The sequence below is a fragment of the Somniosus microcephalus genome, chromosome 8, assembly GCF_052327205.1.
Source record: "Somniosus microcephalus isolate GS21.2 chromosome 8, FLI_Smic_1.0, whole genome shotgun sequence".
NCBI classification, from domain to species: Eukaryota; Metazoa; Chordata; class Chondrichthyes; order Squaliformes; family Somniosidae; genus Somniosus; species Somniosus microcephalus.
The window spans coordinates 61820219-61833933 of NC_140994.1; the positions used below are offsets into that span (position 1 = coordinate 61820219).

The 13715-nt window shown below is 43.0% G+C and overlaps 1 protein-coding gene across 1 annotated transcript in view; it reads right to left on the bottom strand.

The window, feature by feature from the left end:
- The window catches only part of LOC147113559 (myoferlin-like), a 246066-nt gene that overhangs the window by 59803 nt on the left and 172548 nt on the right, over positions 1 to 13715 (bottom strand). Inside the window, exons 47-48 of the mRNA XM_085996135.1 lie at positions 6633 to 6772; positions 2365 to 2453 (exon numbers count right to left, since the gene is read on the bottom strand). Of these exons, the coding sequence (XP_085852261.1) occupies positions 2365 to 2453; positions 6633 to 6772 (229 nt within the window). The remainder of the gene's footprint in view (positions 1 to 2364; positions 2454 to 6632; positions 6773 to 13715) is intronic.

The following is a 13715-nucleotide window of genomic DNA, read 5'->3' on the forward strand; positions in this document are numbered from 1 at the left end:
GCTCATCGTTTATGAGCAACGAACTCCGCCAGTACCTGTTCGCTAGGGGTATTGCCACAAGCAGGACCACCAGTTACAACCCCCGGGGGAACAGACGGGTGGAAAGAGAGAATGCGACAGTTTGGAAGGCCGCCCTGCTAGCCTTAAAGTCTAGGGGCCTTCCGACCTCCCGCTGGCAGGATGTGCTCCCCGATGCACTCGACTCTATTCGGTCACTGCTCTGCACTGCCACTAACGCCACCCCTCATGAGAAAATGTTTGTCTTCCCAAGGAAGTCCACATCGGGGACATCGCTACCGCCATGGCTGACGTCCCCAGGGCCGGTCCTACTGAGAAGACACGTGAGGACCCATAAAACGGACCCCCTGGTCGAGAGGGTCGACCTCCTCCACGCCAACCCCCAGTATGCTTACATTGCGTACCCAGACAGGCGGGAGGACAGTCTCCATAAGAGACCTCGCACCCTCGGGGGCCCCAGTAACCCACTACCCACTATTACCACCCCCCCACCCCCCACGATCCAATATCCAACCCCAGCAGACGGCACGCCTGGGCCCCGCAACCCGCTCGACACCCACGAGGACTACACACCAGTGCCCCAGCCTACGCGGGGCTCGACGCCGGAAGCTTCACTACCCCTGCCGTTGCCACGTCGATCACAGCGGCAGACAAGACCTCCGGAGAGACTCCAATACACAAACTTTTAATACACTTCACCCCGCCGGACTCATTTTTAAACAAGGGGTGAATGTGGTAAACCACTGTTACACCTGCCTGTGTGGGTGTTTGTATTCCACTGTGTACATGTCTGTACATGCCTCGGCTGACTCCTCCCACGAGTCCAGGTATAAAGGTGACTGCTTCACAGTCCCTCTGTATTCTGGACTGGTCGACCACTCGAGGCACACCTTCATTCTCTTGTTAATAAAAGCCCGTTAGTTACTCGCTTAACCTCAGTCTTTTGAGTAATTGATAGCGCATCACGTTGGCAGGCTATTTGACAATTGGGGAAGGGGGGGTGGAAACGGATCAGAATCACAGCAGAGACCATTTCTGACCTCATCTGGCATTCACATATATACTTTCCTACCAGGTGTCATTAAGTAGCAATCAGGAGCGAGAACAGAATGACAGCCAAATTTCCCTTCTCTAGCCCAGGATTGCAGAGGTCAGTTTTTTTGCTCCCAATACCAAGCCTGCCGCGATCAGGTAATTTAGCACAGACTGGGAATTTGAGCTGTATGCCTCTGCAGTGAACGTCTCACCTCCTGACTCCCCAAAGCCTTTCCACCATCTACAAGGCACAAGCCAGGAGTGTAATGGAATACGCTCCACTTGCCTGGATGCGTGCAGCTCCAACACTCAAGAAGCGCGACACCATCCAGAACAACGCAGCCCGTTTGATTGGCACCCCATCCACCACCTTAAACATTCACTCCCTCCACCACCGGCACACCGTGGCTGCAGTGTGCACCATCTACAAGATGCACTGCAGCAACTCGCCAAGGCTTCTTCGACATCACCTCCCAGACCCACAACCTCTACCACCTAGAAAGACAAGGGCAGTAGGTGCACGGGAACAGCATCACCTGCAAGTTCCACTCCATCCTAACTTGGAAATATATCGACCGTTCCTTCATCGTCGCTGGGTCAAAATACTGAAACTCCCTCCCCAACAGCACTGTGGGAGTACCTTCACCACATCGACTGCAGCAGTTCAAGGTGGCAGCTCACCACCACCTTCTCAAGCACAATTAGGGATGTGTAATAAATGCTGGCCTTGCCAGCGATGCCCACATCCCAGGAATAAATTAAAAAATGTTGCCGTTCCTCAAATGAGCCATCAGGAAATGTGGTAAAAATTCTAACTGGCTTTATATAAAATACAACTTAGTTGTGTGGAAAAAGGTAACCAGGGCAAATTTGTTTTCTTCAACAGATTCATCATATTGTATTCATTTTCTAAGTAGCCATAGGACCCACTGAATATGACTCACTAATTATAATTGACTAAGGGGCCTTGAAGGTTGGAAACATGCTGTATGAATCCATTAACTGCAGCCAGCATTTCCTATTTCATCTCTAGGGATTGTGCACTTAAACACTCATAAGTGTGGATATATTTTGGCATATGTTGACATATGTTAGCACTTCTGACCAACCATATCCCCCTTTACTGCAGTCAATAGAAAATGCAATAGTTACAAAACATTCAGCTTATGCCCCATCGCCCAAAACAGACTGCTCATAGGTTTAGGTTAAATGGCTGTGTGCGAGTAGTTGTCTAAAGGTCAACAAATGGATTACATAGGTTAACCAGCAATATATATAATATATACAGACACCAATCCACAGTTAACTTACTTTTTGGGTTTTCGGGGAATGATGTCAATTGGTGGTCCAGGCGGACCTAGACTCATTGGGTACACATCAACCCACATCTGGAGCTGTCCCTAATACAAGGAAATAATAAGTCAACATGTGACAAACATTACACACAGCCTGCCAGAATCAAAAGATAATTATATTTGCAAAATAGAAGTATTTACATTGGCGTTTATAATGACAGCATTAAATGTCAGCTGTCTGGTTAGGCACAGGTCAGAGCTCACATTACACTGTTCCACTGGAGCACTCGAAATAAGTACAGATGAGAAAAATCATTCGGCCCTTCTAGCTCATCTTTCCATAAAATCCTATAAATTGCACCCCCCCCCCCTCAAAACTACAGAAACTATCTTCCCCTTGAATGATTGCCGTTTTGGCCTCCACTTTAAAAATGTTTTCATGTATTGTGGGCGACACTGGCAAAGCAGAAATACATCCCTAATTACCCCAACGGCATCAAGAGTCAACCACATACTGTAGTCACATGTAGGCCAGACCAGTTATGGGTGGCAGGTTCTCTTCCTTGAAGGGCATTAGTTTAAAAAAAAACTGATAAATTACCAGGTTTATTCAATTCAAATTCACAACTTGCCATGGTGGGATTTAAACTCATGACCTGTGTTGCTAATCCAGTACTATAGCCACTAGGCTAATATACCCCATGTCCCCTTTATCTGCAGTCATGGCTTAACAAAGTGGCACTCCAGATTTTAATTCTCCATTCTGCTTAGTACTCAGTCACCTTTTAAGGCTGAAGGCTGCAAGATTTTCTAGCCTATCGTTATATCTTAGTCTTCAGACACTACAGATTAGTTCTGTGGCCCTTCTCTGCACAGACTTCAGGGATTGAATCTTTTAGTGCCTCCAGTAACAGCACTGAACACAGGGATCAAGGTGTAGTCTGACCAAAGAACTGGTCAGTTTCAGCACAACAGCCTCAGACTTCAACTCTACTGATTTGGTAACAGCTCATCATTCGGTTAGCTTTATTAATTGGTTCTCTGCAATGACTGGCATGCTGTGTGTTGGGCGTATAGTCACTTCCAGATGAATTTCTGCCTTTAGTTAGTTCAACACACTTCATTCCATGCCTGCCCCCATTCCCTTTCCTCATTTACACACTGTCCCTCGGAAACACCCACACGCGACGTCACTCAACTTTACCTCTCCACGGACAGGCTATCTATTTGACAACAAGGCACAGATGAACTAAAACTTCCTAAATTTCTGTACCCTTGCTTGCGATAACCTTCCCGCCCGCTCACTCAGGCAGAACCAGACAGACAATGTAAAACCTTCAGACCTCATCCTTTATATCAAAACAGCCTACTTCTACAACTACACCCCCTCACTTTTTGCAGCTGATGAAGTTCATATCTACACCTTCATTACCATAAGACTTAACTGAAGCCCCTTATTGGCTCCCAAACCCCACCTTATGCAAACCTCACCTTGTCCAAAGTCCAATGCTCACATCCTGTCCCACGCAGAGTCCCCGTCATCAGTCCACTGGCTCTCAATACATTAAATTCAAAATTCTTGTTCCTAATTTACAAATCTCTCCAAGGCCTCACTTCACCATACCCTACCACTGCAACCTCTTCCAGCCCTACATCTCGCCAACATCTATGCATCACTCCTGCTAGTTTTCCTCACTTATGGCCAAGGTTTCTTCTATCCTGGCTCTACCTCGGGAATTTCCTTCCTAAAACTCTTGGCCCTCCCACTTTGCGGGAAAAAACTACCTCAATGACCTACTGCTTGGTCTGTATCTCTGACTTGAAGCATCTTAGGATATTTTATTACATTAAAGACATTATACACAAATTTTTATTGCAAGTGCGTCTTCAGTTCTCTCTTCCTTCGTAATACCTTGCATTTATCTGCATTGAATTTCATCAGCCTCAGACAGAATTTTCTATTAGCAGAACTAATTTCTTCTATAGTTTCTTGACTGCCTGGTTAGCCTCAATTGCGCCTCCATTTTATCATTGCCAAATATGTGACAAATTGCATTTAGTTTCTCAATCCAGTTCAGGTACAGTAGCAGCCTAGGACATGCAGAACAGACCAGAAAAACAGTGTGGCATAAAATTACACTGGGCAGTGCCTTTCGCCATTGCGCGAGCTCCTTCGAGGACTATTATCCAGTGGGAACTGGATGGGAAATGTTCTCCAATTCATACCTGCTAACCTTCATGGAGTTAAACACATGCACACATTACTCAACTGGATCAGCAGCAGCAGGAACACAAGACAAATTGTAGCATTCTATTGCCTCCTTGCTTGGTCGATATTGGCTTACTCATTCCAGGTCAGGAATTGAACAATTGCACATCAAGATCTGTATGGTCCAATATTGCATTTATCAAGTGAACCAGCAAGGAGTAGAGAACAAGTTCAGCCTTTTTGAAGTACCTCCCCAGTTGAGATTGTAGAAAATGGACAGAATCAACACAATATATATGGGTAAAGTTGGATAGACCATGGATTCCATAGGGGCGGTCATTTAACACTGCATCACTGCCTAGGGCCAGCACAAGGTAGTGTGCATGTTACAAACCAAATTCACCTAAATTTGATTACATGAAACAAATCCAAAGTCAAACCGATTTGAATACAGTTTGAGACATGTCCCTGCTTTGCTGCATTTGAGTAATCCAAATTAAGCAGCTTTCAAATCAGATCGAAGTTCAACTTGGATTAAACCAAAATAGAGTTATTTAGGTAATGTGTAATTCCCAGTCAGTTCCTTTGTCTAAATGTTCTTATAACCACTTGAAATCCCAAAAACTGAATTTATTTAAACAGAGTAACATTTACTTTTTCAACTTTCTGCATTGTTCTCCTGAAGCCAAAGGCTCTTGCTGAATTCCCTGCCTAAACCGGTCCGCCTCACTACCTCTTTCCTCCTTTAAAGGCACTCCTTAAAACCTACCTCTTTGACCAAGCTTTTGGTCACCTGCCCTAATTTATCCTCATGTGGATTGGTGTCAAATTTAGTGTCTTAAAATAATCCTGTGCAGCACCTTGTGACGTTTTACTTAAAAAGGTACTATATAAATACGTCGTCGTTAAATTGCATCTGCCTTGTGGCTGTCCATTTCACCAGTCTATGTCCTCTTGAAGTCTGCTACTATCCTGCTCACTATTTACTATGTTGCCAAGTTTTGTATCATCCACAAACTTCAAAATTGTACTCCCTGTACCCAAGTCCAGCTCATTTACGTAAAACAAGATAGATAAGTATTAAAGCCAGATAGTCCAGTTTGTAGAAAGTTGTAACTGATGCAGTTAGGGTGAATAGTCTCATCCCACACCAAATAGCATGTGGGGAGGGGTGGCATCCTTAAGAGAACACAACAGGAGATGTTCTACTTAAACACACCCTGGGAGAAGGCAGGGAAGGAAAGAGAAAGGAGAAGTAGCCAAATTTTTATTGACAGGCTTAATGGTGAATCACTAATGGGGAGGGAGTCAGCATCAGAACATGCCTCCAGCTTGGAAACACAGGAAAAGGGTCAAGTGACAAATGTTCAGTCAGGTTCCAAAACAAGAGACTGCAAGGTGTAGGTCTGAGGCCTGGAGCTGAAAGTTAAAAGTGCAGGGATGGTTTTACAGTGAATGGTAATCTGAAAGATAATGACAAAAACAAGTCAGCCCACAAAAAAGTGTGGTTTATTCTTTTTACCCCACATTTGAGGAAAGAGATTGAGCTAAGGAAGCAGTATTTGCTTTGACTGTTACTCGATGTTCATTTGCTGCCCGTGAAATAAAGCAGCTTAAATGAACGGTTTGTGGCCTCTTACCAAGTGTTTTAATCCGCCTTTGAAAAAAATTAGAAAAATGCAAGTGGGAAAAGAGAGAGACAATATCCAGGTCAGCGTCTCAGCCTCAACAATTCCATGTACAAAGCATTCCATACTTCAACAACTGTGTAAAGAAAATTCTCTAACCTCCCCCATCTCACTGTCTTAGTGAGGAACATGAATTGCTGAACCCCCGTCACTGACTCCCCAACTAGAGGAAATAATTTTCACCTATTCTTCATTGTCAAAACCTTTCATAATTAAAAAAAACGTGCATTAAATTTCCTCTTGGCCTTCTCTGTTCCAGTGAGATACAGTCCAGGTATCTCAACTCGCTCCTTACAATACAAATACTCAAACTTATCTTTGGTCATAATTCACACTTGTATAAGAACAGTAAGTAAGCTTCCAATTCAAAAATGAAGAGAGTGAAACCTGTGAAAGGTTGGGTTGGAAGGTGCTGTATAACGTCCTCATTTCTATGTGCTCTGGTACAAGTCCTTGCTGTCGCAAAACATGAAGTGCAAGACGTTCCTCTGGAGGTCCAAGATGGTCATTTAAAGTCTTGTTATTTTCTGCATTAAAAATAAAAAGTAATGGTCATCTGCAAGCTCAGAGGTTAAAGATCAAATTGCAGTTTAAATTAGTTTATAATACAGATTTATTCCAAGAGTGCAGGGTCCCCCTTTCACCTTATCTTCAAACTGTAGAGCTTAAGTTTTCCCTTATAGCTCATTCCTTTTATATTTCTCATTGCTTCTTTCAGCACCAATACATGCATATCTCTCTTGACGTGTACCAACCAGAACGGTATGCAGCATTAAAAGAGCATAAGAACATAAGAAATAGGAGTAGGCCATTTGGCCCTTTGAGCCTGCTCTGCCATTCAATAAGATTATGGCTGATCATCTACTTCATCTCCACTTTCCTGCACTATCCCCATAATATTCAAAAATCTATCGATCTCTATCTTGAATATACTCACGACTGAGTCTCCACAGCCCTCTGGGGTAGAGGATTCCAAAGATTCACCACTGAGGGAAGAAATTTCTCCTCACTTCAGTCCTAAATGGCCGACCCCTTATTCAGAGACTGACCCCTGGTTCTAGACTCTCCAGCCAGGGGAAACATCCTCCCTGCATCGACCCAGTCAAGCCCTGAAAGAATTTTGTATGTTTCAATGAGATCGCCTCTCATTCTTCTAAACTCTAGAGAATATAGGCCTAGTCTACTCAATCTCTCCTCATAGGACAAACCCCCCGATCCCAGGAACCAGTCTGGTGAACCTTCATTGCACTCCCTCTATGGCAAGTATATCCTTCCTTAGGTAAGGAGACCAAAACTGTACACAATACTCCAGATGTGGTCTCACCAGGGCCCTATATAATTGCAGTAAGACATCTTTACTCATACTCAAATCCTCTTGTAATAAAAGCCAACATACCATTTGCTTTCCGAATTGCTTGCTCTACCTGCATGTTAACTTTCAGCGATTCATGTACAAGGACACCCAAGTCCCTCTGAACACCAACAGTTCCCAATCTCTCACCATTTAAAAAGTACTCTGCTTTTCTAGGGATGATCAGTGCATTATAAAGCCTCAAAATAACCTCTGTACATTTGGACTCGTGCCAATTATGCAACATTTGTTTAATTTAAATTGTTGCTCCACATTGTCCCAACATTGAAAGTCATGAACCCACTGTCACACCCAAGTCCTTTACAAAAGTCTCCTCGCACTAATTCTTTTCCTTTCATTGTATAATCCATGTCAATCATTCTTTCCAATGTACAAAACTTCATATTTGTCTGCCTATGTGCCTTACAGATCTAAATCCTTCTATAAACAATTAACTGCATCATGTGCCTTTATTGCATGAAGTTCAATTATAAATTTAACAAGCTTGCAATTGTTTAATCCATCCAAGTCATTAAATGTAGACGAGAAACAACAGGGGTCGTGGTACTGGCCCCCACTCAGCAAGTCCTCTTTGCCCCCCGCCCCCTTACTCGGGCACTACACTTTGCACATAATCTTCTTATTTAAAAAAAAGGATATTTGCATCCATTATCCATACTTGCCAGCAGGGGTCATTGGGATGGTGATTAGAGGCAGGAACCCAGTTTGGTTTTCCCCCTCCTTAGCCCAGGGGCAGAGGCCAAGCTTCCCAACTAAAGATTAGCCACTCAGCATAAACCAGGCATTGAATCTGGGGCCTGCTGTGCATGGCTTAGTGATATACTGGGTGGTGCCTTTACCCACTAAGCCATCGGGGGAAACAGGAGAAATTCTTTTTATCTTGATAAAAGAAAACTGGATAAACATTAGTGATCTGCATCAAATAGCTGACTGAAAGTGAAACCTAACTACATCTGTCTATTCATTGCTCCACACCCTCACCTTTTAAACCCATCAATGTCAACTCTTCCATTGATATTCATACACAGCGTGCATGGCTCATGAAAAATGATTGATGGGATGAATAAAATAAATCAAAACAGATATTTTCCCTCATGCCAGAGATCACAGACTTATCAAGGTTTTGTTATTTATCAGACTACAAGTACAATCTTATATCTGACAAGTTCAAGTTTCTTTCCAATTATTTCTGATTTTTCCACTTCTGTTTGATCTCCATATTTTATTAAATACATTTCTCAGAAACCAACTGCAGATTTGAACAAACTGCAGGGCGATTTGAAATCTATACTTGTGCTAAAACTATCAAAATTATGATTTATTCAATAATTACCCACTGCCTTCTGTTCAGGTTTAGGGCTCCTCACCAATTCAGAAAGTAGTGCTATTTGTTTTAATAGGCAATCAGATAAAGCATTAAGCAACAAAGGGATTCTGAACCAGTTAAAAATACTGGTCTTAAAGATGCCAACTTAAAAAAAAAAAAAATCACTAGTCTTTCCTAAAGTCATTGTTTTGAGGGCATTTCTCTTTCCAGATCCTCTGCACAACATTTTCAAATTGATATTTTTTCCTATGTTTCCAATGGCTGAATGGTCGATAACCAGAGGGCACAGATTTAAGGTGAGCACTGAGGAAAAACTTTTTATGCAACAAGTGGTTAGGGTTTGGAATGCACTGCCTGACTGGGTGGTGGATACAGATTCAATAGTAGCCTTCAAAAGGGAATTGGATAAATATTTGGAGAAAACAATTGCAGGGATACGGGGGAAGAGCAGAGGAGTGGGAGTAATTGGCTTGCTCGGCGAAATAACTGACGGAGACTCAAAGGGCTGAATGCCCTCCTTCAGTGCTGTAGTATTCTATGATTCTATGAAGAGTGTGTGTGTATTGATCCAAACACCAAAGATCAGAGAAGTTCATGCCTTCAACACACTTCTTCCAAGAAAGCATCAGTTCAGTAACAGCACATTCTTTTGCTTCAGGTGATTTTTACCTAACAAACTGATAAATAACTTAAGTATGGGGCTCCCAGATAAATGGGCTCTGGTCACATATTTAGACATTCTTTTAGCTAGATTACCCCAGCTTCGTTATGCTAACAATGCCACAGCTGGCTTGTACATGGTAAATTAAGCTACACAAAACAATGCATGAATACACCATCTTGTGTTCTGCTCAGTTTATACTATGCCATGTCATCACTAGTAGACTTTTTGTATACTATATCACTTCTGAACTCGTGGAACCACAAGTAAATCCAATTGCTTAATCTGTGTAACCTACAAGTCGCACTAAAGTACACCGATAGTCTTGCTCATTACGGCACATTGTTCCTGATGATATTCTCTGCATCTCTAATGCCTCAAACTGGCAGATGAGAACTATGCGAGTGACCAGAGGCAACATATCCAGGAAGTTTCCCCCTCTATGGGTTGCTCACCAGTAATCAGGTTGAGAGCATGTGATGTGTTTGAGCATGGTGAAGGTTATACCATTGCTTGGCACAGTACACTGGACACCCAATAATGCTACCACATCACATCAATAAGTCCCAGTAACCAAGCCTGATGCATGCAATGAAAACCTGAGCAGATCACAATGGCACTTTTTAAAATGTGCAATTTGGTGGAGATACCAACCAGTATGATCTTATGGAGGACTGTGCATGCCTTCAAGCTAGACTGCTAATGCTGAAAACAAAATGCATCTTTCTACGGGGCATGTTAAATGACTATTCTCGATTTGTCTGTTCCCCTGGAAGGAAATGGTTAACTAGAGTACAGCTTTCTAAGGCAAGTAGCACATTTATTTATATGGAACATCTGCAGCTTTCAGACAGCTGCCAAAGCACGAGTTAAAATAAACTGGTGAAAGGAAGCTGCCCAGTTCATGGAGAGGGCAGAGCCGATATAGTGCAGCGAGTCCCTGACACTGCACACACAGGCAGAAAGAATCAGCCCCAGCTGCCCGCTACAAATCTCCCCCTAGATCAGCAAAAAGAAATGCTCTTCGCAACATTTCACTCTCATTTTAGCACCCATTATCTCTACTGTTCATACTCTTTGGGTTCATTCTCATGTCAAACCGACCTGTCTGGCTTGTGCATCTGCCCACTCTCTCATTCCTGCTCGAGAACAGTTTCGCTCTGTTGAAATCTGATGTTAAAAGATTCAACCAATGTTTGAACTGAATACATTTTAAGAGACTTGGGATTTCTTTTTTTTATTTTAAGGGTCAAAGAAAGAAAATACCTCTGCAAACAGCTTTGAAGATACCCCAACAATAGTACACAATTGCCAAGTAAAGATCCCGAAGTCTAAAGTTACCTAGTTTGAGAAAACCACCCACAATACATTCCAAAGTTGTTTAAAATAATCTCAACACTAATGTAGTGGCATGGTTTCAGTGTAAAGGTAAACTTCTGAACTTAGAACTTAAGCGCTGCGATCTCTAAAAAAGGGGAAAAAAAGCCACATTAAGATCAGGGTAAAAAATATATACTAAAAAAAGTTCACAAACTTTCCTGGAGTTACCACAGTGGCCCCTGCTGCCTGGAATGTAGGTTGTGTGTGCTGGTGACACATATGAGCCACATAAGCACCACACACCAACTAGAGATTAATTGTGTTATGTTCATTCAACTCTGCAAGCTGTTTAAAAAATGCATCAAAGGAGGTACACTATTGATTCAAATGTATTGAGAAATTGAACTTTCGATGCACTTTGCGACTGAATTTCTTTCCCCCCCAAAGTTCAGTATATATAAGGGGAAGTGGATTCTGGAGAAGCAGCAGGATACCATATAGTACAGTAAAAAGCAGACAGGGTTGGGAAGGTGCTCCTTCAGCTTTGTGGTCTCCAGCAGATTTTTGCCCTGGCCTTTGCAGCCACTTTCACTGTAAAACACTGTTTCCATGGCTTTCAAATGGAAATGGTTTCATTGGGGGCATTTTCACTTGTTAGGTAGATTTAAGAGCCTGTACATCCTAAATCAAGTGACGCAATTAGTAGGCAGCAATACATGCATTAGACACCAAATGAAAAAGGAGGCTTTGGAACACACTGTGAATTTGGCAATATGAGGAGGTCAGCAACATGCATCATGGGAACGCTAGACAATTAAAAAACTGGCAAAGACTTCACACTTCCTTTGGATGAAGTATGTTGTTCCTTGAGAAAAACAAACAGCACTTTGTAATTAACCCAATTAAATTGCTCAAAGTTCTGAAAGTACAAACAATTTAGGCCATCTTCAACGACAGGGACAGAGGGACTTGGGAGTTAATTGTGCATAGGTTCCTGAAGGTGGCGGGACATAGAGTGGTTAGCAAAGCATATGGGATCTTGGGCTTCATAAATAGAGGTATTGAATACAAAAGTAGAGAAGTTATGCTTTATAACCTTTATAAAGCACTGGTTAGGCCACAGCTGGAGTAGTGTCCAGTTCTGGACACCACACTTTAGGAAGGATGTGAAGGCCTTTGAGGGTGCAGAGGAGATTTACTAGAATGGTTCCGGGGATGGGGGATCTTAGTTACAAGGACAGGTTGGAGAAGCTGGATTTGTTTTCATTAGAGCAAAGGAGGTTGAGGGGTGATTTGATAGAGGTGTACAAGATTACGACTGGTTTGGATAGGCTAGACAGGGAAAGGCTGTTCCCACTAATTGATGGTACAAGGACAAGTGGTGAGGACATGGAACTCGCTGCCGACGGAAGTGGTGGAAGCGGAGACACTGTTTTCAAGGGGAGACTGGATAGGCACTTGAGGGAAATAAACTTGCAGGGCTACAGGGATAGAGTGGGGAAATGGGACTGGCTGGATTGCTCCAGAGAGCCGGCACTGACTCGATGGGCCGAATGGCCACCTCCTGTGCCGTTATGACTGAGCATATCCTTTACGTTATGTGACAAAGCACATCACTGATTTGCTTTCTTGCAGAATATTGGCAGTATGGCTCAATGGATCAACCCACTGCATGGTACAGAACGAGCGTTCGGGAAGGTAGAGTTCAATTGCTAGGATATACTGAGCAGCGGTCAGGCACGATAGCTTTTAGTGTCAGAGGTGGAATGAGGGGTCCAGGATGGTAAACACAGCCAGACCCCAATTACCCAGTCCTGTCTCCTCAGCTGGAAACTGCTCTTATATAGTAATCAGCCAATAACATGTTGAGGCTCAGCTGTGACATCTCCCACAGTTGACTAGCCCAACACACTTTTCTGGGCTCACAAATGAATAGCAGAAGAGAAACTACAGGGCTGCTGGATCCAGTGGAACCACACTCAAACGGGAGTCACAGCCTTCAGGAAAGGAGGGTCAAGGAAAGAAAACTGGAGAGAGACACGATCAATGCAAAAGCAAACCGATTATGTATATTTTGTCATTGTTGCACCAGTATAAAACAGAACCTCCCCACCCTCCCCCATGTGGGTTCCACACTGCTCGACTTTAGTCACAAGCACAGGGTAAAGATGGGTCTGGAGAAACACCAACCTTCTCCTGTAATTTGCAAACACAAAGGCATGGATGCCAGAATGGGGACCATGCAACTGCAGACTGTTAAAGGAAAAGAATTATGAACAAACTTGCATTTCTATAGCACCTTTCACAACCTCAAAACATCCTAAAGTAATTCACAGCCAACTAAGTAATTTTGAAGTGTAGTCACTCTTCTAATATAGGGAAATACAGCAGCTAATTTGTGCACAGCAAGATCCTACAAACAGCAATGAAATGAACAACCACAATCTTATTTATGTTCTTATGTAATCTGTTAACTGGACTCAGCAACCTTCTAGTTTCTCTGCTATTCATTTGTGAGCCCAGAAAAGATGTGTTGGGCTCGTCAACTGTGGGAGATATCACAGTGGAACCTCAACATGTTATTGGCTGATGACTATAAAGAAAAAAAGTTTCCAGAGATGGGGGAGACTGGGCACTACATAACAATTGGGGCATGGCAGTCACAACCCCCCCAATTCAATCTCAGACACCAAAAGCTATTTAGCCCGACAACTGCGCAGTATATCCTAGTAATTGAACTCGAGACCATCCCGAGCTCTCATTCTGTACCATGCAGTGGATTGATCCATA